Below are 23,747 nucleotides of genomic sequence, written 5' to 3'. Positions count from 1 at the left end.
GACAATCGTTTCCGCCTCGAGTCCTGGACCAGCCCCGTGATCTGATCACATTACCAGTCTTCACTCAAAGTAGTTTTTGAAATAAAACAAAGACACGCCAAAAACAATGTATACCGTTTGGACAATAAACACAAAGACACCTTTTTTATACAAATGTTCATTTTATTATTAAATACATAGAGAAAAGGGTTGCTAGTGTACCATCATTTATGCTTCTAGTAATGGTACTATGTGTGGAGATCCTTTTATAGTAGAATACTGCGACTGATTATTGATTTCATTCATGTCCGATAGAGAGCTTCAGTTGTTTCACAATGGCTGGATTGAATTCATCCTTAAATGAATTAATCCAGGAACAATTTTAATCAAAAAACACAAACTTGGCACAAGGACTTTCACATCCACCCCATTAAGGAGGAACTGATATAAAAGTTGTTATTCCTATTTTTTTGTCAACGAACTAAAGTGTTTTATAGGAGTTTGAGTCGGCAGAACTAACGTAAAGTGTCCTATATTTGTCACATCCAACCAGTCTGACTGCAAGATCTGTTCTCCTACTGCAGAGGTTGCTTCAGTTCAAACAGTCCTGTTCCACCTTTGACCACCTTCCCCACAACCAGGCAGGCTGAGGGTGACACTAGCTGATCGTGTGACCCTGGAAAAGAAGGAAAAATAGCTGTGAAAAAAAACACAAAGATAAGGGCAGCAGTGGCTCCAAAATGGCTAAAATTACACTAAATACACAATGGTTGAAAGAAACTGTAGTTACTATTGCCTTGAATTACAAATCCTGCTAAAGAAAAACATTTAAAAAAACTTATTGTTATTTGACTTTGACAAAAAAGTGGAATGTCTCCATTTCCATTACAGGCAGCAATTCTACTGCAGGAATTTATAAAGCGTGGTACACATGTACAAATTGCATTTACAACCAACACCATTGCAAACAGGCCCACTTGTACCTACAACATAGCGACATCTCGTGAGCAAGTTTAGCTCCAAGAACTTGTTCCCAAAGCGGAACATGTGACAACAGCTAATAGTTAGATATGGGTCATTGATTAGTTCCACTGAGGCACTAACAAACTCTAGACAACATTTGCCAATAATCTCAAAGCTCTTTCCACTAACCTTGATCAATAACTACCCACTGCTCTGCTGAGCAGTGTCATATGTCTCTTCTCACACTCAGTTATGCTACAAAGAACTACCAAATTAATCTATGTGAAGAAATCAGTTTTTTTCTGTGCATCATGACCATCATCCGTTTCTCACCCAGCATGGTAGCCTGTTTGAGGAATTTGAAGCTGGTCTCAAAGGTCATCTGCTGCAGAGGGGAGGAGTTGGACCGGATGGCATGCCGGTTTAATGGTCTGTATACACCTTCAAAACACATGTAATCTGCCACCAGTGACAGATGCCTGGGGTCCACCTCGATACCTAGAGACAAACACAGACAAAATCTGAGCGCTTCTGACAGACAAGTGGTCTGCTATCTGCGGTGCGGAAGCCCATATGGGACCTTATTAAAAATGTAAACTTAAAAAATTAAAATGTATTTCCACAATAGTATTTTAATTTCCACATATGTATGTGTTATTTGAGGAAAATGTAATAAATTAATTTGCATTTTCACATAATTAATATGGATATATGACCATATTAAAATGGAAATGGAAAAGGAAAAGATGTTTGACATAAAAAAATTCAAAGATTTAACCTGATCTACAATGGTCAATATTCAAATGTTAATTCAAATTTAAAATAAAATAAACAGTGTCTGATGTCAGTTATTTAGGTCACAATTAAAATTTAAAATACTATTTTCTAACCATTTGAAAATAAAAACATTTGACTTCAATATTACTTGCATGTGTGTGTGTATGTGTGTGCGTGTGCGTGTGCGTGTGTACCATAGACAGCAAAGACATCTTTGATCTCCTTCTCTATGACTTTCAGAGCCACTTCAATCCCGTAGGTTTTAGCCATGGCATGCACCTCATTGGAGTACAGTCTGTTGGTGTCCAAGATCTGGAGAAAAAAATATAGTCTCAATATTGGAATTATTACGAACTATAATAAAAATGGGCGCTCATTCTTGAGCAATTAACCCCACATTTAACTCCTGAATGAGTAAATCACTGCATTTGTGTTGTAATCCAAATCAACAATAATCCATTTTGCAAAATTGACAACAATAAAAGCACCAATCTTTTCCAAGTGACTATTCATTTTTTCATGCACTCTAAACACAAGGTACATTTATATGACGAAATATATATATATGATGAAAAAATGTTTTTAGTCCTATTTGTATAAGTGGAGCAGTTGTACACTTCAGCCTCTTGTGGTCCAAAATGAGTTAGATATGTCCGACTGTCATTCTGGATCCATGACACACTGTATCTATAATCTAATATATATAATCCAATATAATAATAATATATAAATCGATATCTTTAAAAGGAAATGTGACTAATAAAACTATAACTTTATTTGAATCCTCGTTGGGTGATGGCCTATTCACAGTCATAATAGTGCGATAGTGAATCAAACCTTTTATTGTTAAAACATGTGTGTCAGTCTAAACGTACATCACTGTGCTTGAACAGTTCGTGCATGTTGATGCCTTCTGTGTTGAGAACCGTCTCCTTCTCTCCCGTCTTTGTTGTGATCTCGCTCAGCAGGCAGCGCGTCAAGCCTTTGGTCTCCACGAGGACGGCGTTCTGAGCCAGTGTTGACAGGACAGACGTCAGGTCAAAGTGCACCTTGCTCATCGGTAAGACCAGATCAACCTATGAACGAGGAGACACGAGGTGGAAGAAGGTTTAAAACAATAACCTTCAAAGACTTCAGAAAGCTTCATTAGATCACCTACCAAAGGTTAAAGAGCAGATAACTCTCAGGTACAGGCAGCGAGGAACTAAAGATCAGGAGCAGGATCTGCTTCAGCTGTCTGCACGTTTGTATGCTTTAAAATGTAGCATATTCACATCTACTCACAAATATCCTCTCCACATGCAGAGGGTTGTTAAGCAATTGTGGTGACAAAATCTGTCCAGAGAGACTGTAACAGATTCCCTAATGAGAACCACACATATTGCATTTTAAATGGCAGTTTAAATGAGGGAAATGTGGCCAAAACCAGAGGAAATTAAGAGATCTTCTCACTCGTAATAGTGTGTGAACGTGTGTTAGAGAGAGAGAGAGACGGAGTGTACAGTCTTTCTCATCTCTGGAAAGACATCATCATCAGTGTGCGGTTCTATTTTATGGATTTGTTTGCAGTTTGATCGATAGTCACAATTGAGGCCTGTTGATGAAACACAATTTCAAAACTGTTCTTAACTCTTGCAGCCCGGTCGTGTGAGAAGTAGCTCTTCCTCTTATGAGCTGTTTGATTGGTGACATGTTGTGCAGCGCAGCGCAGTGTATTGAGAACTATAAAGCAGCTAAAGTGGTTCAACAAGTAACAAAATTACTATTTTGCAATAATTTACGAGTTACCTGTTAACATTTATTGAGTGTGAACAAGACAAGATAAGCCTTGAATAGATTCCTCGCTTTACAGAGTGTAATAGCAATTTAAATGTCTACTGTTTTAATTATATAAGTTTCCTATGTTAAACAAGCCAACTGCCATTTGATGCTAACATAGGAGTGCCGGTCATGTTAATTCAAGACAGACGCATCCTGATTAGACTGATGCTAAACAAACAAAAGACAGGACACAGCCAAATGTTTCAAATCCTGATCAAAACAAAAGACAGGACACAGCCAAATCCTGATCAAACTGTTTAACATACTGAGACAGAATATTGAGTGTATCACCCAATATTCTGTTTACATAACTATTACCTTACAAGCATCAAAGGGCAGTTTGGCTTGGCCCCCCTGTGTTTTTTCATCACCTCGTCTCCAAACCAAATTGTATAAAATGCCTATGTGTCTTCTTCCAACCTGAGCCCTTCCATAGACTACGCTATATTCTGTGAAACTGGTGCCATTTGTGGCCACAAATAAATGCACAAAGACAACTCTGTCTCTATCACCATGTATTTGATTTTATATACATCTCTCCAGAGTAAAGCAGGAAAACTTCCACAACAAGAGGAACACTTCTAATTATTTATTTATTTATATATATATATATATATATATATATATATATATATATATATATATATATATATATATATATTTATATATATATATATATATATATATATATATATATATATATATATATATATATATATATATTTATTATGTGGTAGAGCTCAGTGATGGGGATAAATATACATAATATTTTGAGCCTTGGGTTAGTAAACAGAACCGTACTTTTATGTTTTAAATAGTTTGAAATGACAGTGAAGTTTAATGGCACATCTTTTGAATCTGCTTGTGTGACAAACTCACCTCGCACCAGAGTTCATGGTGTTGATCGTAGCAGTATCTCTCTATCACAGAGTTGGACTCTAGAACAGAGTTAATCCTCATCTGATCCAAGGCCTCTTCTTCTCCGCCTTGTTTTGATCGTTTCCTCTTCTTCTTCTCTGTTCTCACTCCTGCAGACTCTTGCTGGGATTCCTCCAGCGCATCCTTTGCATTCTCCTCCTCCACCTCCTCCTCTTCCTCTGCCTGATCTTCTTTATCGTCGTCGTCCTCACCTTTGTCCTCCTCCTCACTCTCATAGTCCACCTGCAGAGAAAAGCACACGGGCGTTAATGGTGTTATAATGGCAGAAACTGCACTGATTTTGTCACATGTCATTTACCAAGGTTTAACAGTCAACAGCACTAAAACTCCAGAGTCAGATTTGAAAAGGTAATAGTTTTTATTTTGTCTCAGTCTGGGGTGACGCTAAGCAATGAGTAAATGAGCAGTAACCCTATTTATCCAATCACTCGTGTATTTAATCATGCAAAGATATTAAGATACAGGAAAGGAAGAAAAGAGGTACGAGACAGTAAAACACTACACAACTAATCTAAGGAATCCATTAAATATGTGTTTTATATCAATTAAGAGACTAATAACTGCAACACATACAATACTTTCTATTCAACTCTATATCCAACCATGTACTATATGAACCTTTTATTATTTTTGTATTTGTTGACGTCTTCTGTTAACCACGTGGCTCTAGAGATGACGCCTGTTGATGGTCCAGAGATGAATCCTCATGATTTAGTGTCCTCTGGTCTCTTCTATATATTTATCTCAACATCTACAAAATGGCCTGGCACAACATTTTGTAGAGATACTCATAGTTTCCACTCAAAGCATTCGAATACATTTGGTGAACATATTCGTTTAGAGCCGTGTTTCTCAAACTTCTTCAGACCAAGGACCAATAAAAAAACACTCACGGACCACCCGACCCTAAATATCCACAAACAATAGGCCTGCTTACCACTCCAACAATATATTACTAATAATAATAATAATGAGCTGCATGTGACCTTCTCTATATCGCTCCTTCACACATTAACAATACAACTACGGATTCTACAAGCATTTCGTTCATATGCGATTTAAATGGTGAATGCTGATAGATTTTACACGTCATATGAAACGTAGACTACATTTATTACTGAGTTTATGTCCGTACAGTCCCGCAACTTACCCACAGCAACATCGTTTGCAACTGAGAGATACGCAAAATGCAAACTGTGACGGCGCCTTCGTCATGTGTTTCTTAAATTCATCACGTTCTCTCTCAAAACATCCTGAAGGTTTCCCAAAGTAATCCTTGTGTTTACTCTCAACATGTCGCTTGAGTTCGGCGGGTTTCATAGCCTCGCTCGCCAACGACTCGTAGCACAAAACAGTGTGGATTGGGATCCTCTTCATCTACAGTCCAAACAAATCCAAATCTTATGTAGTCGCTGTGATATTTTCTTTTCACTTTAGCGCTGGACTTTCCACGTTCAAGCAGAGTTTCACAGATTTCAGCCGGGTGGTGGTTACACGGTGAACCGCTCTCCTGGGACTCAGTAACGCACACAAAACCACTTGTTGTAGCTGAATCACCTGCATCAGGACGATGCACCTTCACTGTCGGGTCACATGTTTTGATTTAATTTTCTTTTAACCGACCCCGTCTACAGTTGACCGCGGCTCAAATTGACCATGCAGATCATTTATGACGTAGGATCACAAAACTAACCTACGTAGGTACGCTACATCTATGCTACACTCTAGATCAGGGGTTCCCAAACTTTCTGTGGCCAAGGCACACCAAAGACCAAGCCAAAATCTCAAGGCACAGCTGTGTTTATATCCGGGCAAAATCCCCTCTATAACACATAGTGCCACTGTTATCACTCTGAACATTCATCTAGTCCTTGTAAGAAACTATTCTCCTTCACACTAGCAGAGAGCCTTTGATGTGTCACACTCTAATATTTCCCACCATGTGCAAATGGCTAAAACGGCTTCGCTTTGACAGATTTCTTTTTTTTAATGATTGTTTTATTTATATTTAGGCCAAAGCATATAAGACCTATTGTTTCTATATTGTGAAATAAGTGTGTAGGACAAAGTACCGATAAAGTACAGTGCTTCCCTGCGCTGCGCCCCCCCTCAAATTCAAGACGTTTTTTTTTCTTCTAATATTCACAACTCACTTTTCACATTGAACAGGTGCTCTTTTATTAAATAAACTAAACACGTATGTTATTTATGTGCATGTGTCAGTGTCAGGAAGCGTGCATCTACTCGTGGACAAGAGGCTAGTGTTCACTTGTTGTTGGGTGGAGTTCGGTAGAAAGAATATTGTTCCTACATGAAACTGTCTGTGGATCATCTTGAGTAATCAGGTCATGATCTCTGGAAAGAGACATTGCTGTTGTGTTTTTTAAATGTATTTTTTTGGCGCTTTGAGCACCACAAGCCGAGTGCATGTAGTGCAGGGGTAGCCAACGCGGTGCGCGGGCACTTGGTCGCCCGCAGGGCATGTTCTAAAATAGCACTAGTCACCACGGAGCTCCTTCTAAAAAATGTATTTAATTGTTTTGCTGTTAAAAATAAATAAATAAATCACACTTTAATGATTCTTTATTTTAAAATGCCAATATTTAATATAGAATTTTAAAAAAGTACTGATTTTGCGATGGTCCAGGCAGAGGCGGGACTTTATTTTGAAGGACACACCATGCGGTCAATCACATGCGAGGACAGACTAGGATCATACCATTATGTGAAAGAAGGAAGGGGGCAGACGCTCCAAAGACAGCGAGTGTAGTGGTACAGCCCAGGTGCACACAGAGCGACGGGATTTAAATGCAACAGGTCGGGAGAAAGTGAAGAAATGAGCGAAAACCGAAAAATAATCACTGCACTAAAGACTTTTATTAATAATAATAATAATAATACATTAGACTTGTATAGTGCTTTTATCTAAAGTGTCATAATGCGCTTTTATCTAAAGTGTCATAATGTTAAGACTTTAGCCTTTATTTATTTGATCTGTTTGCTGTGGTTCTGTGTGAAGTTGTTCATTTAAAGGTTTCGTTAAATGTTAGGGGTGAACTGTCCCTTTAAGAAGAGATGAACATGTTAAACGTTATATCTGTTAAACATTAGCATGTTAGCATTTTCATTGTGGGCTTGTTAGCATTATCTCAAAGCACCACTGTGTTGACGTGCAGCCTCAGAGCCAGTAATGATGTGGATTCTTAGTCTTGATGAATGTCTATGTTGACATAATGGCATGCAGGGATTAGAAGAGCAGCTCGCTGAAGCAACAACATTTATGACTTGAATCCAGGAGATTAACAGGAGGTAAAAAAAACAAACATGTGTAGATACAGTACAACTTTTGACACACCTAATTCAATGAGGAAACCTTTGACTGATAAATACTCAAGCCATGCCTGGATTTCTGCTTTACCGGCGCGGCTACATGTTCTGGTCTAAACTAGTCATTTGCGATGCTTTTACAACCGTCTTTAATGCGGATCAGACGAAAACGTTCAGGAAATTCAAAAGATATGTTAACTAACTGAAAGTGCAGGAGGAACATCTGGGGGCTCAGCTTTACCACGCCACAAATAACCTTAGTGTTTACTATAAAGTATTTTATCCATCTTCATACCTCCTCTTGCTGCTTGTCTTTTCGCTTGGCGTCTGTTGCATCAGCGTCTCCTTCGTTCCCCTGGTCATCAACAATCTGTCGCTCCTCTTCCTCTGCGCCATCTAACTGATGAGTTCAACACAACAAAGATACTTCAGATTTATTTTTTTGGTATTCAGGGACAGTTCAGATATAAGTGAAACACTAATCCTCAAAACCCCAGAGGAAACACTGAAATGTTAAAAACAGACCCCTGCCGTATCAGCTGTTCCCTCGCCATCATTGTCCTTATCTCTGGGAGCGGCCTTCCTTGTTTCCACGGCTATGGAAGCCAGCTTGGCGCTGCGCTTCTTAATGGCTTCCAGCAGGAGACGGAAAAACCTGGCATGACAAACAGAGCAAAGTGTAGAACAGAGAGGTGAAGATCAGGGCAAGAATGTGGCGATTCAATATATTGGAATTTTTTTTATCTAATTTGACAAAAACTGTAATAGTATGAATAACACAAGTATAAAATCTGAGTGGAAAAAAACACAGGGATCTGCATTTGCATCTAATACAGTCCTAACATCAAGGTGCTGGTCTTTGTGCAATCTGAGCCACTCTGTCCAAGTCTTTGCATGGGGACTAATAATTAAGAATCGATACAGTATCACAAATCATAATATTGTGACACTCAAGTGTATAGATATTTTTCCACACACACACACACACACACACACACACACACACACACACACACACACACACACACACACACACACACACACACACACACACACACACACACACACACACACACACACACACACACACACACACACCTAGTTTCCATGTAGTGGAGGATCTCCTGTGGTGATAGCAGCTTATCGTCACAGTAACGGTCAGGAGGCAGGAAGTGAAAGGTGATTTTGAACACTCGCAGCTTTAGGTAATCTTCGATCCGCAATGTCTCTACTACATCCACCTTCTGCAGCACCTGCTCACACACACACACACACACGTTTGAGTTAAGCACACGGGTAAGGACATCTCCAAACACGATTAGTAACTAAAGCTGCAACGGTTAGAGAAACTACTTTCTTAGACCAAACGATTAATCCAGAAAACATTGGGCAGATGAATGGATAATGAAAGGAATAGTTGCAGCCTTATTAGTAACACGACATTTGCAACAAGTACATAATTAAAAAGAATAAAAAGACACTAAACAAGCCACTGAAAAGAAAGACAAGGAAAGTCCAGCAAAAAGAGATAATGGAAGATGAAAAGTAAGAAGACAAAGAGGAAAGAACACCGAAGAGAAGCTGATCCTTACCTCAGCCAGACAGACTCTGCTGAGTTGCTTACGGAGCGTCTTGGCCCTCTTCAAGGCTTTCTTGGTGTTGAGCACTGGAACGCTCATCATGGGAGTTTTAATGTTGGAGCTGGCCACCATCAGGATCTCTCTCAGCCTGCCAGACACGGAGACACACATAGTGAGAGTGAGACATGGAGGACAGGTGTGGTGGAAGGCTTGGGAGGGTGAGGCGGGGATGAGTAAGTAGACAAAAGTTAGAAGAGGTGCTGATGTTTGAAGAGTTTTACTAAAAGGTATTTTGTAAAATTAACAGCACTCCAAACTAACGTTTCTATATAAAAGGGTGAATAACGAGTTCGGGGTGACATTACCGAGGTATTCCCAAAGTGACGTTCATCTCTCCTCTGCCGGCAAAGTGGAAGGTGTTGAGGGTCATCTGGGTGGAGGGCTCGCCTATGGACTGAGCTGCCAGCAGACCCACTGCTTCACCCGGATCACACAGTGAACGCTGCCACTTATAGTGCAGCAGCTGCCGGAGGCTACACACACACACACACACACACACACACACACACACACACACACACACACACACACACACACACACACACACACACACACACACACACACACACACACACACACACACACACACACACACACACACACACACACACACACACACACACACACACACACACACAAATTTAGTTTATCAGTTTATTTCTTAAATCAACTAGAAAAGTGGTGTCCCTCCCTCTCTCCTCCCAAACAAAAAAAAGAGTTGAATCTCACTCAATTGTCCCTCCCGGCTCTCTATCAGTCAAAATAGCGGTGAAGATATCAAAAACTGGGATTTATTCATCTCGTATGCTGCCCACCTTTAGTGGAGCATAACATGTCAGGTGTGGATTTAATCAGCAGATTCTCCAGTTCAAAGTGAGACCAAACCTTTCTATGGAGGTCAGTTTTTGAGCCACAACAAAAGGTCAACATGTGTCGTGCAGCAGACTGGGGGAGGCTTGTTTTCAGCCCAGCTGATTGTCAGAAGTTGTTGTTGATCACTTACAGCCCCAAGCTGTATGAATGCCTCCACCAACCGTCAAGTAGCGGTTTACATCCATGTCTGTCCTAAATGTCATCACTTCATCATTTTATCATATAATACATTTATGTCAAATTGTCATAATTAGCATTTGAGTTCAGGAGGTATGGCCAAAAACTTGTTTTCACATCGTCACAGCGACCTTAAACTTTGACCACCAAATTCTAATCAGTTCATCCTCGGACCAGCAGGGCTCACAGAGGCACAATTCTCACATGCTTGCGAATTTCGCATTTTTGACCCATTTGAAAACTGTTACACTCGGTACCTCTGTGTTTCCAGGCCGTCCTGACGCAGCCTGCCTTCGTTCTGCAGGTATTTCTCTGTTATGCTGTGAAAGTTTTCAGACACTGATCCGAAGCAGACGTCGGGTCTCAACAAGTCCAGAGAGGGCTCGGGGCAGCGGGAGGCCTTCCTGCAGTATTTCAATCTGCTGGATTCATCCAGAGAGTGCCACTGCTGTACGAGCTGCAGAGGGAGGGAGAAGAGTTCAAAACAAAGTTTGGCTGAACGAGGTTAGAGGTCAGCAGTCCACCGTGTGCACTGAGGCTGGAGGGACAGAGTGTAACACCCTAACTGACAGATCTTTTGTACATTTTAATACCTGCAGTATAGAAGCCTTTCTGCCGTTGACATCTGGCTCTGTTGCTGGTTCAGTCTCTTTCAGTTTGGCCAACTTCTTTTGAGAAAACAGCAAGAACCCTCCTGCCACGGACCAAAACACATGGACACAAATATAACATGAAGATATTCACGTGAGAAACACAAATATAACAACATTTCACCGTCCACTTCCTGGATTCTCCTGATCACATTAATGATCTAGAATAGCTCAAAGTGGGATTCAGTGCTGGAATGTAACTAATTACATTTACTCAAGTGCAATGTTGACATACTTGTACTTTACTTTAGTATTTCCATTCAATTTCACAACTGTAATTACGAGTTACTTTATAGAGATTTAGATTAAAAATAGAAAAAACATAATATGTAATAATGTTTTTAAGTTAAGTTACCCAGCAGTATATAAAGTACTTAAGATGAGAACCATCTCACCACAGCTGCACATTAATGCAGCAATAATTATTCTAATATATATTTATTATTATGAAATAGGCCACTGTGCAGAATGAGTACTTTTGGTACTTTAAGTATATGTTGATGCTGATACTTTTGTACATTTACTAAAGTGAAGTTTTGAGAGCAGGACTTGCAACAGAGTATTTCGACACTGTAGTGTGAAGTTAAAGATCTGTGTACTTCCTCCCCCACTGCACTTCACACGACAAAGATTACAAAACAAACGGCTGTTCCTGTCGGCTTCACTTGGTATTTGGTTGTTTTCAACAGCACTTAGTCAGAATATATAGACATCTTTGCTTGGTAGCAGAATTGTGACGAAAAAAGTAAAGCATGTGGATTTTAGTCAACTTCAATATATACGTAGCTTAGACACAACAGATGTCTGAGCAGCACAGAAACAAGATGATGTTTCAGCCAAACCAAACTGTGTTGTCTACCTCTCCGTGGACACGCCACCGCTCGCTTTGCTCTCCAGCGCTGGATGGAGGCAAAGTGTCGACTGGCAGTCTGAGGGTCCAAACGTGCCAGAACCTCGTCCAGGCACTGCGACTTCTTGATCACCTGACAGGAATGTGGAAACACACAGCTGATTGTTTTTGACTCTTCAGGTTGATCTTGTCCATGTTTTATGTATTTGACGTATCAGGATTATTGAAAGAAGATTCACCGTGAAAAAAGAGAAAACATCTACAAAGACTCAGTTATAAACAGGAAGACCTTTAACATTTGTGTATGGACAGATGCAGAGTGATGGTGCTGTCCACTTGTGCCACCACATGTTTGTGTGTAGTACATATTTATCCCCAGTGGACATGATGAAGCACCACGGGGCCCATGAACTACACCTTCACTGTGGCAGCCATTTTGGCCAGTGGATTCCACAGAGGAGGAAGCACTGAATTTGACAAGGCTGCCATCTTTCTGTGTACTTGCATGTTGTGGACTGTGGACTAGTCTTCATGTGGCTGTTCTCTCGTTGGCTTTGCTGCAGTTTAAGGTTTACGTCAGGATTAAAGCGTTTTCTGGAACAAAGATCTTAAACTGCGCCGGTGGTTTAGCGAATACCCAATCACTGTGTTATGCAAGAGTCCAACATAATATAACTGTATCTGAGGGTTGATTTAAACCTGCTCAACACCTGGTTTAACAGAGTTTTAGGGACAGTTGCCAGACTCTGAAATCCCTGCAATGCAAGTAAGAAGCTATTTCTGAACGACTTCCTCAGACGTTAGAGATACCACCAGCTGAAGTGTAAAACCACAAATGTAAAATGTTCTTAGTTACCATTTCTCTGTTGTGTGACAGCTTCATCACACATCTGCTTTAGCTGCACTTCAGCTCAAACAGTGATCAGATCTAAATTTAGCACGCAGCTGCGTTTTAAACCTCTGCTCCAGTTATATATAGCTTATAACGAAACCCGTTGTAAGCCTCGGCTACCCAGAGGCCTTTCAGTCTTAGTTTCAATAACACATGTTTGCACTTATCAAGGTAATCTCAACAAAGACAAAAGCAGATACCACCATCAGACATTGAGAAAAACATGCATTTAAATAATTTGCTTATTGGCCAAACTCACCAGCCATCAGCTTTGCAAATGTAATTCTTTACAACATGTTTTGCTCGGCTTTACCTCGTAGTTGTCCTCTATGAAGGGGAACTGTCTGGCCTGCAGGAACGGAGTCTTGGGGATGTCCAGTCCGTCTTCTCCGTACAGGAACTGGACCACGGATCCGTCGCTGTCCCTCACCGTCAGATCATACTGCACTACCAAACCCTCCAGATGCTTTATGACACATCTGCAGAGGCGAGGATGAGAGGGAGGGGACAATGCATCCTAGGATGAGTTTCTTCATTCTGGGGTAGATGGTCAGTGAACGCAGATGCAGAGTGATGGTGCTGTTCACTCGTTCCTCTTGTGCCACCTGATGTTTGTGTGTAGTACATATTTATCCCCAGTGGACATGATGAAGCACCACGGGGCCCATGAACTACACCTTCACTGTGGCAGCCATTTTGGCCAGTGGCATCCACAGAGGAGGAAGCACTGAATTTGACACGGCTGCCATCTTTCTGTGTGTATGCCATTAGCTTATGCCTGGTTGTCAGCTGGGACCTGGGCCTGAACAGACATGTGTAATGAAGGGTTTGCTTTTCTGTTCCTATAAAAAGGTACTGTAAGAGAACGAATACAAGAATATAGAATTGTGAGTACTAACGATATCCATGTTCGTTGTTTACGTTCATTACGATCATTTTGGGGGTGTGGCTTAAGAGGGAGGCCTGAAGTGTTGCCAACTTGGTGACGTTATTGCTAGATTTAGCGACTTTTGGAGCTGCTGCTGCTGCTGCTGCTGCTGCTGCTGCTAGCTACTTTCATTAAAAAAAGTGTTAGGTAACATTGTGTTGTTTATTTTATAAAAGCTTACTCTTGCTGGCTTTTCCAATGTTACCTACCCAAGCTTTAAGCAAAAAGGATTACATTACCTCTGCAGGTATCCTGATCGAGATGTTTTCACAGCTGTGTCGACCAGTCCCTCTCTGCCGGCCATACAGTGGAAGAAGAACTCCTGAGATAAACATGGACGAGAAAAGAAATGTAACAGGATTCATAAAAATCATAGCAGCGGTACTCATAAAATAATTAAAAGATCTAGAGAATGCTTTCCAGTCATCACCAGAAGCTACAGTGTAAAATCAACTTTTACAACACACCTCTCCTCCTGTACCTGTGGTTTGATGCCTGTGAGGAACCTTCCAGAAACAAAGCCCCCGGCACCGGGTGACGGGTCATATGGCTGGAAGCATGGCAAGGATTTCCCAGAAGGCATCAGTGGAGGCCTACGGCCCTCCAACTCAATCTGACCTAGAAGACATGAAATCTGGAAAAAAACACACACACACACACACACACACACACTTAGGGTATTTGCAGTTTAACAGCCTAAAGTGGCTGAGCTTTCATTGAAGTGTGTCTGTCTGTGTGTGTCTGTGTGTGTGTGTGTGTGTGTGTGTGTGTGTGTGTGTGTGTGTGTGTGTGTGTGTGTGTGTGTGTGTGTGTGTGTGTGTGGTACCTGCATGGTGTTTACAGTAGACCCCTTGGCTCCTGATTGGACCATCAGTTGGAGGTTGTTGTCTGGGAAAGACGTGTGGAGTCCCACTGGCATGCACACCTACAATCACACAAGACAATATTTCCTCATCGTCATCATTATCTCGAGAACTGTGAGGACGGGCAACATGCACGAGAGTTCAGTAGTTGACAGGAACTTGTGACCGGGGACTTGTGAGTACAGTCAGAATCTTTAACTCCTCGGCCTACAGATTGACCCAACATATGCTTCTAACCAAACCATGACAGGGATGAAGACTTCTCTTAGATTTCCGTTGCTGCTTGAATGTATTTGCTTCTTGACCTGGTAGTTTAATGTGCTAAAGACAGATAGCCTGCCAGAAATAATCCCAGGAAGAATGAAACCAGAGGAAGTAAACTCACTAAACTATGAACTAAAAAGTCCCTTGTTGATGAAAAGAAAAAAAAACACAAAATAATTTTACATGGGAGAAAACAACGGCGTTTGGTGTTATTTCTGTACAAAAACAACCGCTGCATGTCGGAGAAAAACCCAAAGCAGTCAAAAATACTTAAAGAGACAAACCCATCAATGGTTGACCGTACGTATTATTTAAACACGTGTACCATGTACCCCCATCCTCAGACAGCTGATCTTTGGGAAATGCTGGAATGTGATGTTTGAATTGATGTAATGATGTAACCACCATAAAACTATTAGTAAATAAAACATTTATCCCCATTCACAACCTATGTGCTGGTAGTGTGTGTACAAAGATATTGTATCAGTCATCATTCACTGTGCTGAAGGTCCGGAGGAGCAGAGGTGGTGGCAGGTTACCTTGTTTATGTCATTGTTCACTTGGTTGGCCACTTCTTTGAACTTGTGGTCGGCCGTGCTGAAGTCTTTCTGGTCCGGGTTGAGGTGAGCGTCCTGCCAGCGGCTCTGCGCCTCAGCTTGATCCACATTGGGGGGCAGGTTGAAGGCTGCTTGGAGGGCCTGAGGGACAGAAAGGGGGGGGGGGATATAAGATAAGAACACTACAGATAACCTGCAGATAATTTTTGGTTCACTCTCACAGCATTGTTCTCAGAGAGAAATCCCCACTGTGCACTACCTGCTCCGCCCCGAACAGCAGAAAGACACAGTTAGAGATTAGTAGGTAAACATAGTGGAGCATTTCTGAATCAATGACTTCCATTCACCACGTGACCAGAAACGAGACTCCAAATGAAGGATAATGTTGCTCCATAACGGCTGGATGTGTCAATGAAGCGTTTCCAACTTGTTTCTGCTGCCCGCAAAAGCATCAGTTATTGCAGGATTGAAGTTGTATATAAAGCCACAATGAATTAAAATTTAAAAAGCGGAGTCTTGATGGCCGTATGAATTAATAGTAATGGCACACAGCAGGATGTGGTCACCTCATTGAGATGAGAAGCTAAAAGGATCAAATAGACTGCAGCAGTGTCAGCGAACGTGCATTTCCCAAGTTCAGATTCTTTGCAGACTCTGATGATAGCAGTGGACAAGACTGTAGCTCATAGAAGTTCAGACTCAACATTATTTGTGGCAGCGGCACAGTAATCACACTCTTCACTGCTTCAGTTTATTTCACCACATGTTTGTGTGTAGTACATATTTATCCCCAGTGGACATGGTAAAGCACCACGGGGCCCATGAACTACACCTTCACTGTGGCAGCCATTTTGGCCAGTGGATTCCACAGAGGAGGAAGCACTGAATTTGACAAGGCTGCATTTATTTTTCTAATTGCCTACTATACAAAACATCTGATAATGAAAACCCTCGGAGACAGTCTGTTTCTCCAGAACAATGAGGTGCTTTAACTCACTTTGGTGCCAATCTTCAGGGATTCTGCAATGATTTTTTTCCTCCGCTTGTTGGCGCCCGGTTTCACCAGGATGTCTTCCACACCTAGACACAAACAAGGTTTTAAACATAATATTCTTCTTATACCTTTAGCAATAATACTCAAAAAACTGACGGACAAACCAATAATGCTCTCTGTAAAATAATTTGAGCCGGGAGGGCAACAAATGGCTTGGCATGTGCATTTCCTTGCCTGTGTCTTACCCAGAGTGAAGCCTCTGTATAGCTGCAGGTAAGCCGTGAAGAGTCGAGCCAGACAGCTGAGCAGTTTGCCGCTGGTCGCTCCTCCGTACAGCTCATAGCAGCAGTGGACCAGGCCATAGGAAGAGGAGCCGTAGTGCGCTTTGTCCAGAACCCCCACCAACAGCTCCCCCTGACGGAACACCACCTGGGAGACAAAGAGAAGGGGAAGATAGCGGGGTTAAACTGTAGACTGTAAAATGTCACCCATAGGCTTCTGAACGGCCGCTGGGAAGCTCAAAGTGGGCGGCTCGGGCCGTCAGCCATCTTAGCATCGTTTAACTACCGGCTGATCTAAATGGTTGATAGAGATTGCCAGCCTCAAGTGGCCATTCGAGGAACTGCAGTTTCTGACACTGCTCAGCCCCGGAGGTTTCCACCTTGGGTTAAACGCACAATATGGATGCCACTAGCGGTCTCTTAATCAAAACCATAACAAAAGACAGAGCTCGGTGGCGTTGTGAGGTAGGGTGGGATCATGGGAGTTGTTGTCTCAATCAGGATTCCTTCATTGTGCATATTTAAGGAGGTTTTTACAGGGAGCAGAATTATCTGCAGAGGTCTCTCCAAATCAAAGACACGGCAGTGTTTCCCCTACCATTGTTTCAGGGCCCCTCCTGAAATTCAAGGTGGTTTTTTTTTTCTAGATTTTTTATTCATTTATTTTTCTTCCCAAGTCACTTTTCACATTGAACAGGTGCTCTTTTATTTAACAAACTAAACGCTTAAGTTATTGATATAATTTATGTGCACATTTCAGTGTTTACTGCGTTGTTTTGCACATTCTATCCTCTGCTCTGTTTTGCGAAGGGCGGGCTTTGCCCCCGACATACACGCACCTACAGTCAGAGACAGAGCGGAGGAAACTAAATAGAATGCGCACCATTGTGTGTGTGTGTGTGTACCTGTGAGTCACACATGCTGTCAGGTTTGTATCCTGGAGATGCTCGTGGTGGCACTTGGATCCATGCTTTGCTGGGGATTTTTGATTTACCAACCAGGTTGAGAGGCACGGCCTCCTTTGGATTACATTCAGCAGGAGCGTCGACACCACCTACAACAAAACACCACATTATTGACACAATAGTTATATTGAGTTTGCAGAGGCATTAAAAGCACCAGAGGAAAGCTGCCTCATCATAGCTTTCATTGTTTTTCATTGTCATAAAGCACCAAAAAGCCGAAGGGTACCGACTGAAATATGGACAAAAAATGTCACAAGTTCAATTACCTGCTTTCCTGTCCACAGCTGCTGTGGTTTGAGTATGGCCGGCGGCAGCAGTTGAACTCTGCCGGGTTTGTCAGTCAGTCCTCTGTACACCAACTCAATGTACTGGACTCTGGTGAAGAAACAGCCTCGTATCGTCATCCTCGTCCCTGATACCATGTGGTCCTGGATCAGACCCGCTAAAGGTGTACCATCCTAGAGAGGGAGAGAAGTGAGTGAGTGAGTGAGTGCTGTGTGTGTTTAGAAGAATTGAATTCAGTTTATTTCACCACATGTTTGTGTGTAGTACATATTTATCCCCAGTGGACATGATGAAGCACCACGGGGCCCATGAACTACACCTTCACTGTGGCAGCCATTTTGGCCAGTGGCATCCACAGAGGAGGAAGCACTGAATTTGACAAGGCTGCACTTTAGCGAGTACAAACATAGATTTATTAAGTCACTTGTCTCATCAGACAGTGTAGCGTTGTTAGTTTAGTCATAACCTTTTTTATTCTGATTCAAGCACTCAGGCGAAAGAATACAGAAGATTGATTTAACAAAGTAGAAATAACCTGATAAGGTAGATTTAAGTTATTATCACAAGACTCTCTGGTGTGGTTTAGTCTGCACTACACTACAATTAGGCTGAACGATTTGGAAAAATATGTAATTGGCATTATTTTTGACCGTTTTGAATTATTCTGCATCATTATTCTCATTTTCATTGAAAACTATATTAAAACGATCATGGTGTGATTTCTTTGTGTCCGTACCAGACAAAGACGTTTTCTTAAGTCTGTAGAATACGAGTTGTAGGTCTGGACATCTCTGCAGCACCACCATACTTCTTTCAGAATGGGATTTTGAGACATATTGCCTTTAACAAATATTGTGCACATACTGAGACTTTGATAAAATTCCAATTAATAGTTTAGCCCTATCTGCAATACAACACTATAAACATGAAAAAGGTCAGCTCAGTTAAAAAGAATAAATGCTCCGTTTTGGGCTTAACAAATGTAACAAGAAAAATGTTTATCAGTATGCAACAACTAGCCAACACTAGTAACTGGCTTCGTAATGTTAATGTGTGTGACACACAGCAGGATTAGTGAGCGAGTTGGCTGGAGTTCCATATTTGACTCTCGTTTATCCAGATAATTGTGTAACCCTGCTCTCTGAAGCAGGTCTCATGGAGCAGACAGACAGACCATGCCTTGCTTAGCTCATCTTATAACTAAACACTCAAATACAAGTCTGATGAAATGAGTAGTTAACCTCTTAACGGGTGGACGGCCTGCCGGTTTTGAGATCAAAATCACAACAGCAAGTACAGTAGGCATCTCACACAATCAAACCCATAACTTTGAGCCAACTCACCCATGAAGTCTCATCATAATCCTCTAATCAGTAATAATAATAAAAAAAACACTTCCTGTGTCATTGCAGAAGTCCAATAGATCGTTTCCAGTAAAAATATATCCATCATGAACATCGTCACATTGATATGAACATGAACAGCTGTTGCAATCTTTGAAATCAGATGATCGATGTGTTTATTCTCACGATGATACTCGCTTAAAACAGCATGTATCAAGCTATTAGCTCTATTTTGATGTTTGCTAACCGGATGCCGAACTCTGACCTGTCGATTGACACTTCATTTGAGCCAATAGGAGCGTCCATGCCTCATCGACAACCTTCAATAGCCAATGAGTGTCAGCTTGATCAGGAAGTGCCAGCCCTCTTCCTTTGTTTACAGACGGAGCCAGAAGCAGACGAGTCTCCCGTTGATGCACGTATCGTGTAGACAATGAACTGCTGAAGCTTTAGACATGTGACATGTCTAAAAATTGTTTTATTTTTACAAATGTACACATTTTTGTTTATACTTTACTTACTTTGTGTCATTACTGCTGACTATATTGGGTATATAATATATAATAGTTACTTGTGGCCTTTTTATCAATAAATATTATAATATCTCCAGCTGCACAGCTTGTGAACGCCTGGTGTTCCTCTTAGAAGAACCCGTCTAATACGTTACGTTTTTGTCCCTTTTATCTGAAATCTGAACCTGAACTTGGCAACACTTGCTGCTATGTTTCTATTGTGCTTTCCTGTTCACACCTACCAGCTATACCCATCTTCAGGCAACCTTTTCAACAACAAACTTCAGGTGGTGCCAGAAGCACTTGGAGTGATTCGCCCACCTCTTAAGAGGTTAAAGCATCACAGATAGAAACTGTCAGACTTCAGAAACACAAGCAAGTGTTTGCGGCTATTGTTGCCTCAGAGTTCAGGACTGTGGCGAGCTGTTATACGCACCTTGGGGACGAGGTACTGCTGGTCAGTGCTGAGTAACGTGTAGGCCTCTGCTCTGGCCAGCTCACTTTGAGGGAAGTGCGCGTTCATTTCGTCTCCATCAAAGTCAGCATTGTACGCCTTGCAGTTGGCATAGTGGAGCCTTAGAACCTGTAGCATCAAATTAAATCAAGTACAATTTGTTATGAAACACACAATAAATCAAAATAAAACAAGCGCCTGGAGCGAGTGGACGGCACCTTCTCTCCTGGCAGGATGCGAGCGCAGTGGGCTTGTATGGAGGGTCTGTGCAGAGTTGGCTGTCTGTTCAGTAACATCACATCTCCGTTCTTTATGTGACGATTCACCTGCACAGACAAAGGACAGGTAAAGGTTGACTCACTGTACGAGGCTGTACGCCTGTGAATTACAACAACTACAATCAGACTTACGATCTTCATGGGCATCTTATGTGGACCGTCGCAGGGTGTCATCAGTTGCTTGGCAACCGCTTCTCTCTGCACAAGGCTGGTAGGTGAGAGGATGGTTCTCCTGCCGTCCTCGTTAATTACCATGGAGGCGCCGGGGTGGATGTTGGGTCCGTTGAGAACGGCCTGACGAAGCTCCTTCACGTTCCACGGAGTGACGGGCTGCGGGTACGTCAGCTTGGTGGCAAACACCTGCACGAGCACGGAGGAGAGCGAGAGTTCATACGGGATCAAAGTTGGAGCTCAATAATGATATTCATTTATATTTCCCCTACAAGGTCTGGTAGCCTCTCTGAGAGGATCAAGAACAGTCAGTACCATCGGTATTCCGATCTCGTTGGTCCCGATGTACATGTCTGGACAGATGACCGACCGTGCAGCGTAGTCCACTCGTTTCCCCATCATGTGTTTCCGGAACAATCCGTCCTTCTTCTCCAAGATCTGGCAGGAGATGAGGCAATTATGAGACATGTCTTCATCAGCAAACAGAAAGAAAAAGGAAGGCTTATTACATTTCTAAATGCCATCACTGTGCCACGAAACAAACTGTAGTTATGTTGATACCTTCTCAATGCTGCGAGTCCCCGGGACCCTCAGGTGGTCATTTGAGTGGGTCCCCAATAAAAGTGTGAGTTTAGTGTTAAATGTTTATTTCCATAACCCTTAGCTCAGCTGCTTGCTCTTCTAGTCTTTCACACATTTTATCAATTCAGAATTTTAAATATATTTTTTAAGAATAACTTTATTATATTCAAATCACCATTTTGTAATATTACATATTTTACTGAATCTAAAAAAAGTTAGATTCTCTCCCACAATGACAGACTATGACGGGATGACAGCGTGATTTGTTCATAATGTGATGATCAGGGCAAATAGGGTGCACCCCGGACGTATGGATAATGATTCTACTGTGTCCTTTCAGAGCAACATCCCTGAGATTGTTGAGGTAACGTAGATCATCGGGTGTTGTGGAAAGTAGATCGCCTTGGGTGTGTGTGCTAAAACCAAAACGTGCGTGTGTGTTTATCACGGTAACAACGTCATTGCAAAATCCATGTCGTCGGAGGACGTGACCACAGTGAAGGTGATGTAACTGTGGTGTGTCTGTCTACACATTACCTGTCTGATTCCAGGGAATTTCTCCGTCGTCATTTTGTCCATGTCACTGTCAAAAACGATGTTGACGTGGGTCTGCAATCGGATCCAGATGTTGTAGAGTTTATCTGTGAGTGTCTGCCCGAGAATCCCCGCCAGAAACGTCTGGTCAAGAGGCTGAGAGGGACAAGAGAGGACGGGTTGGCGTGTGGCTTAATGGGATCTGTGCAGGCGTGGTTCATTACACATGAACATGAATTCAAAAAGGATATCAAATTTGAGAAGAAACAGCAACACTGTAACACTTGACTGACTGACTGACTGACACACACGCATACATACACACATACATACAAACACACACACACCCCTTACCTCTTCCTCCGGAGCAGTTTTCTCCCCTGCTATGACAGCCAGAAGTTTCCTGATGAGTCCACAGTCCTTCATGACTGCCTGCATGTTGACTGTCTGACCGTTTGTAAACATCTGGTCACCCAGACGATTTATTGGACGATACCTGACAGGGAGAGGAGGCGGGGACACAATAAATACTTCTACTGTGACACTCTGATTGTGCATTCCTTCCAGCTTGTACACACTTCTTATGCTTCTATGCTGACAAAGAAAATCACAGAACAGTAAGTGAGTGTTCACACTGTACCTGCACGGTGGGACCACCAGCAGCTCTAGGAAGAAGAGGTCTGGATAGAAACCCTCCTCTCCCTCCTGTGACAGCGTATTCTCCTCCAGCCCAGAGAACAGACACTTCAAGAAGAAACCTGGACGCAGGAGAGGAGACAGGAATCATATTTTAAAATGTATTCCTTCGGACAGACAGAAGTAAAAGTTTTCATCTCTTTCTTTTGCATCACAAGTCATTTTAAAAGAGAAGGAAACCATGATTAACATCAAAGCAATAGTAAACATGTTCTTCATCTTCATCTTCACTTTAATTCAGTTTTTATTAAGTCTTAGAAATGTGATCGTTTCTTCATCTTCATGCCAAATCAGATGTTACTCAAGTCACACAAACCCCCTGATGAGTCAGCACTTTAATGTGCACTTTTAAATGTTTAAATATGATGTAATCTGGCCCTTCAGATCTGGTCCAGGTGTATGCACATGTGGGGCCTACCTTCTTTCCCCCACAGTTTGTTGCTGTGTTCTCTAGCTGTACTCGCCGTCAGGTAGACTCTCTGTCCAGCAATCAGATCCTCTGCAGGAAGACAAAAACAAAAGCCAGCTGAGGTCTATTTCCTGCTTGTATACATGTACAGGCAGGGCTTACAATGGGTGCCATGTTGGCGGTGCAGAGTTGCACACAAGAACAGAGAGACAAATAGGCTCTTTCCCATGAATCCCTCAGAAGTTAACAACATGTGTATTCTCAGTCTCGGCCAGCTTGCATTATTGTTGGCACAACAAAAGGACAAAATCTAATAAAATATTACTTACCGTCAGTGTTGCCGATGGTCTGCACTCCTGATGGCATTGTGACAATCAGCTTACTGTTGTATTCACGGCGCACTGTAAACCTGCCACTACTACACACACACACACACACACACACACACACACACACACACACACACACACACACACACACACACACACACACCATTAAGTATTAGGAATGTAACTATCAAATAATCTAATCAAAGAAGTACTACATCATTCACCTTCACTATTTGCCTCTTGTTCTGATTATTGAGCAACAAAGCATTTGCATCATCGCCCCCTCCTGGCTAACATGCTCTAAACTGCATTCTCAGGTTTATTAGCAACCGTCGAAACGTAACGAGACAAGACGTGGAAGACGGAACCGCGACACGATACCATACAGTTGTGTTGCGGTTTCAGAACCATTAC

The 23,747-nt window shown here is 42.0% G+C and overlaps 1 protein-coding gene and 4 non-coding genes across 5 annotated transcripts in view; all 5 read right to left on the bottom strand.

Moving 5' to 3' along the window:
* Positions 1-148: 148 nt before the first annotated feature.
* Positions 149-23,747, bottom strand: part of polr1a (RNA polymerase I subunit A) — a 27,345-nt gene continuing 3,746 nt past the window's right edge. The window contains 32 exon segments of the mRNA XM_029441312.1: positions 149-655; positions 1,276-1,440; positions 1,914-2,031; positions 2,595-2,795; positions 4,420-4,701; positions 8,102-8,206; positions 8,332-8,461; positions 8,905-9,059; positions 9,399-9,534; positions 9,752-9,919; positions 10,754-10,953; positions 11,090-11,190; positions 12,006-12,129; positions 13,202-13,367; positions 14,056-14,138; positions 14,298-14,450; positions 14,643-14,741; positions 15,483-15,641; positions 16,498-16,580; positions 16,740-16,923; positions 17,681-17,802; positions 17,805-17,829; positions 18,007-18,198; positions 20,317-20,463; positions 20,553-20,660; positions 20,745-20,972; positions 21,099-21,221; positions 21,903-22,055; positions 22,254-22,395; positions 22,540-22,657; positions 23,014-23,094; positions 23,334-23,422. Coding sequence (XP_029297172.1) covers positions 555-655; positions 1,276-1,440; positions 1,914-2,031; positions 2,595-2,795; positions 4,420-4,701; positions 8,102-8,206; positions 8,332-8,461; positions 8,905-9,059; positions 9,399-9,534; positions 9,752-9,919; positions 10,754-10,953; positions 11,090-11,190; positions 12,006-12,129; positions 13,202-13,367; positions 14,056-14,138; positions 14,298-14,450; positions 14,643-14,741; positions 15,483-15,641; positions 16,498-16,580; positions 16,740-16,923; positions 17,681-17,802; positions 17,805-17,829; positions 18,007-18,198; positions 20,317-20,463; positions 20,553-20,660; positions 20,745-20,972; positions 21,099-21,221; positions 21,903-22,055; positions 22,254-22,395; positions 22,540-22,657; positions 23,014-23,094; positions 23,334-23,422 — 4,441 coding nt within the window. The 3' untranslated portion in view covers positions 149-554.
* On the bottom strand, positions 12,347-12,483 carry LOC115015198 (small nucleolar RNA SNORA5). The gene has a single exon (XR_003832976.1). It is a non-coding gene; the product is annotated as a small nucleolar RNA SNORA5 (small nucleolar RNA).
* On the bottom strand, positions 13,499-13,635 carry LOC115015204 (small nucleolar RNA SNORA5). Its single transcript, XR_003832982.1, has one exon. It is a non-coding gene; the product is annotated as a small nucleolar RNA SNORA5 (small nucleolar RNA).
* Positions 16,266-16,402, bottom strand: LOC115015203 (small nucleolar RNA SNORA5). The gene has a single exon (XR_003832981.1). It is a non-coding gene; the product is annotated as a small nucleolar RNA SNORA5 (small nucleolar RNA).
* LOC115015202 (small nucleolar RNA SNORA5) lies at positions 18,278-18,414 on the bottom strand. The gene has a single exon (XR_003832980.1). It is a non-coding gene; the product is annotated as a small nucleolar RNA SNORA5 (small nucleolar RNA).

This window comes from Cottoperca gobio, chromosome 10, assembly GCF_900634415.1.
Source record: "Cottoperca gobio chromosome 10, fCotGob3.1, whole genome shotgun sequence".
Taxonomy (NCBI): Eukaryota; Metazoa; Chordata; class Actinopteri; order Perciformes; family Bovichtidae; genus Cottoperca; species Cottoperca gobio.
The sequence above is the reverse complement of the archived record's forward strand: the minus strand, read 5'-3'. Positions and strand labels throughout refer to the sequence as shown.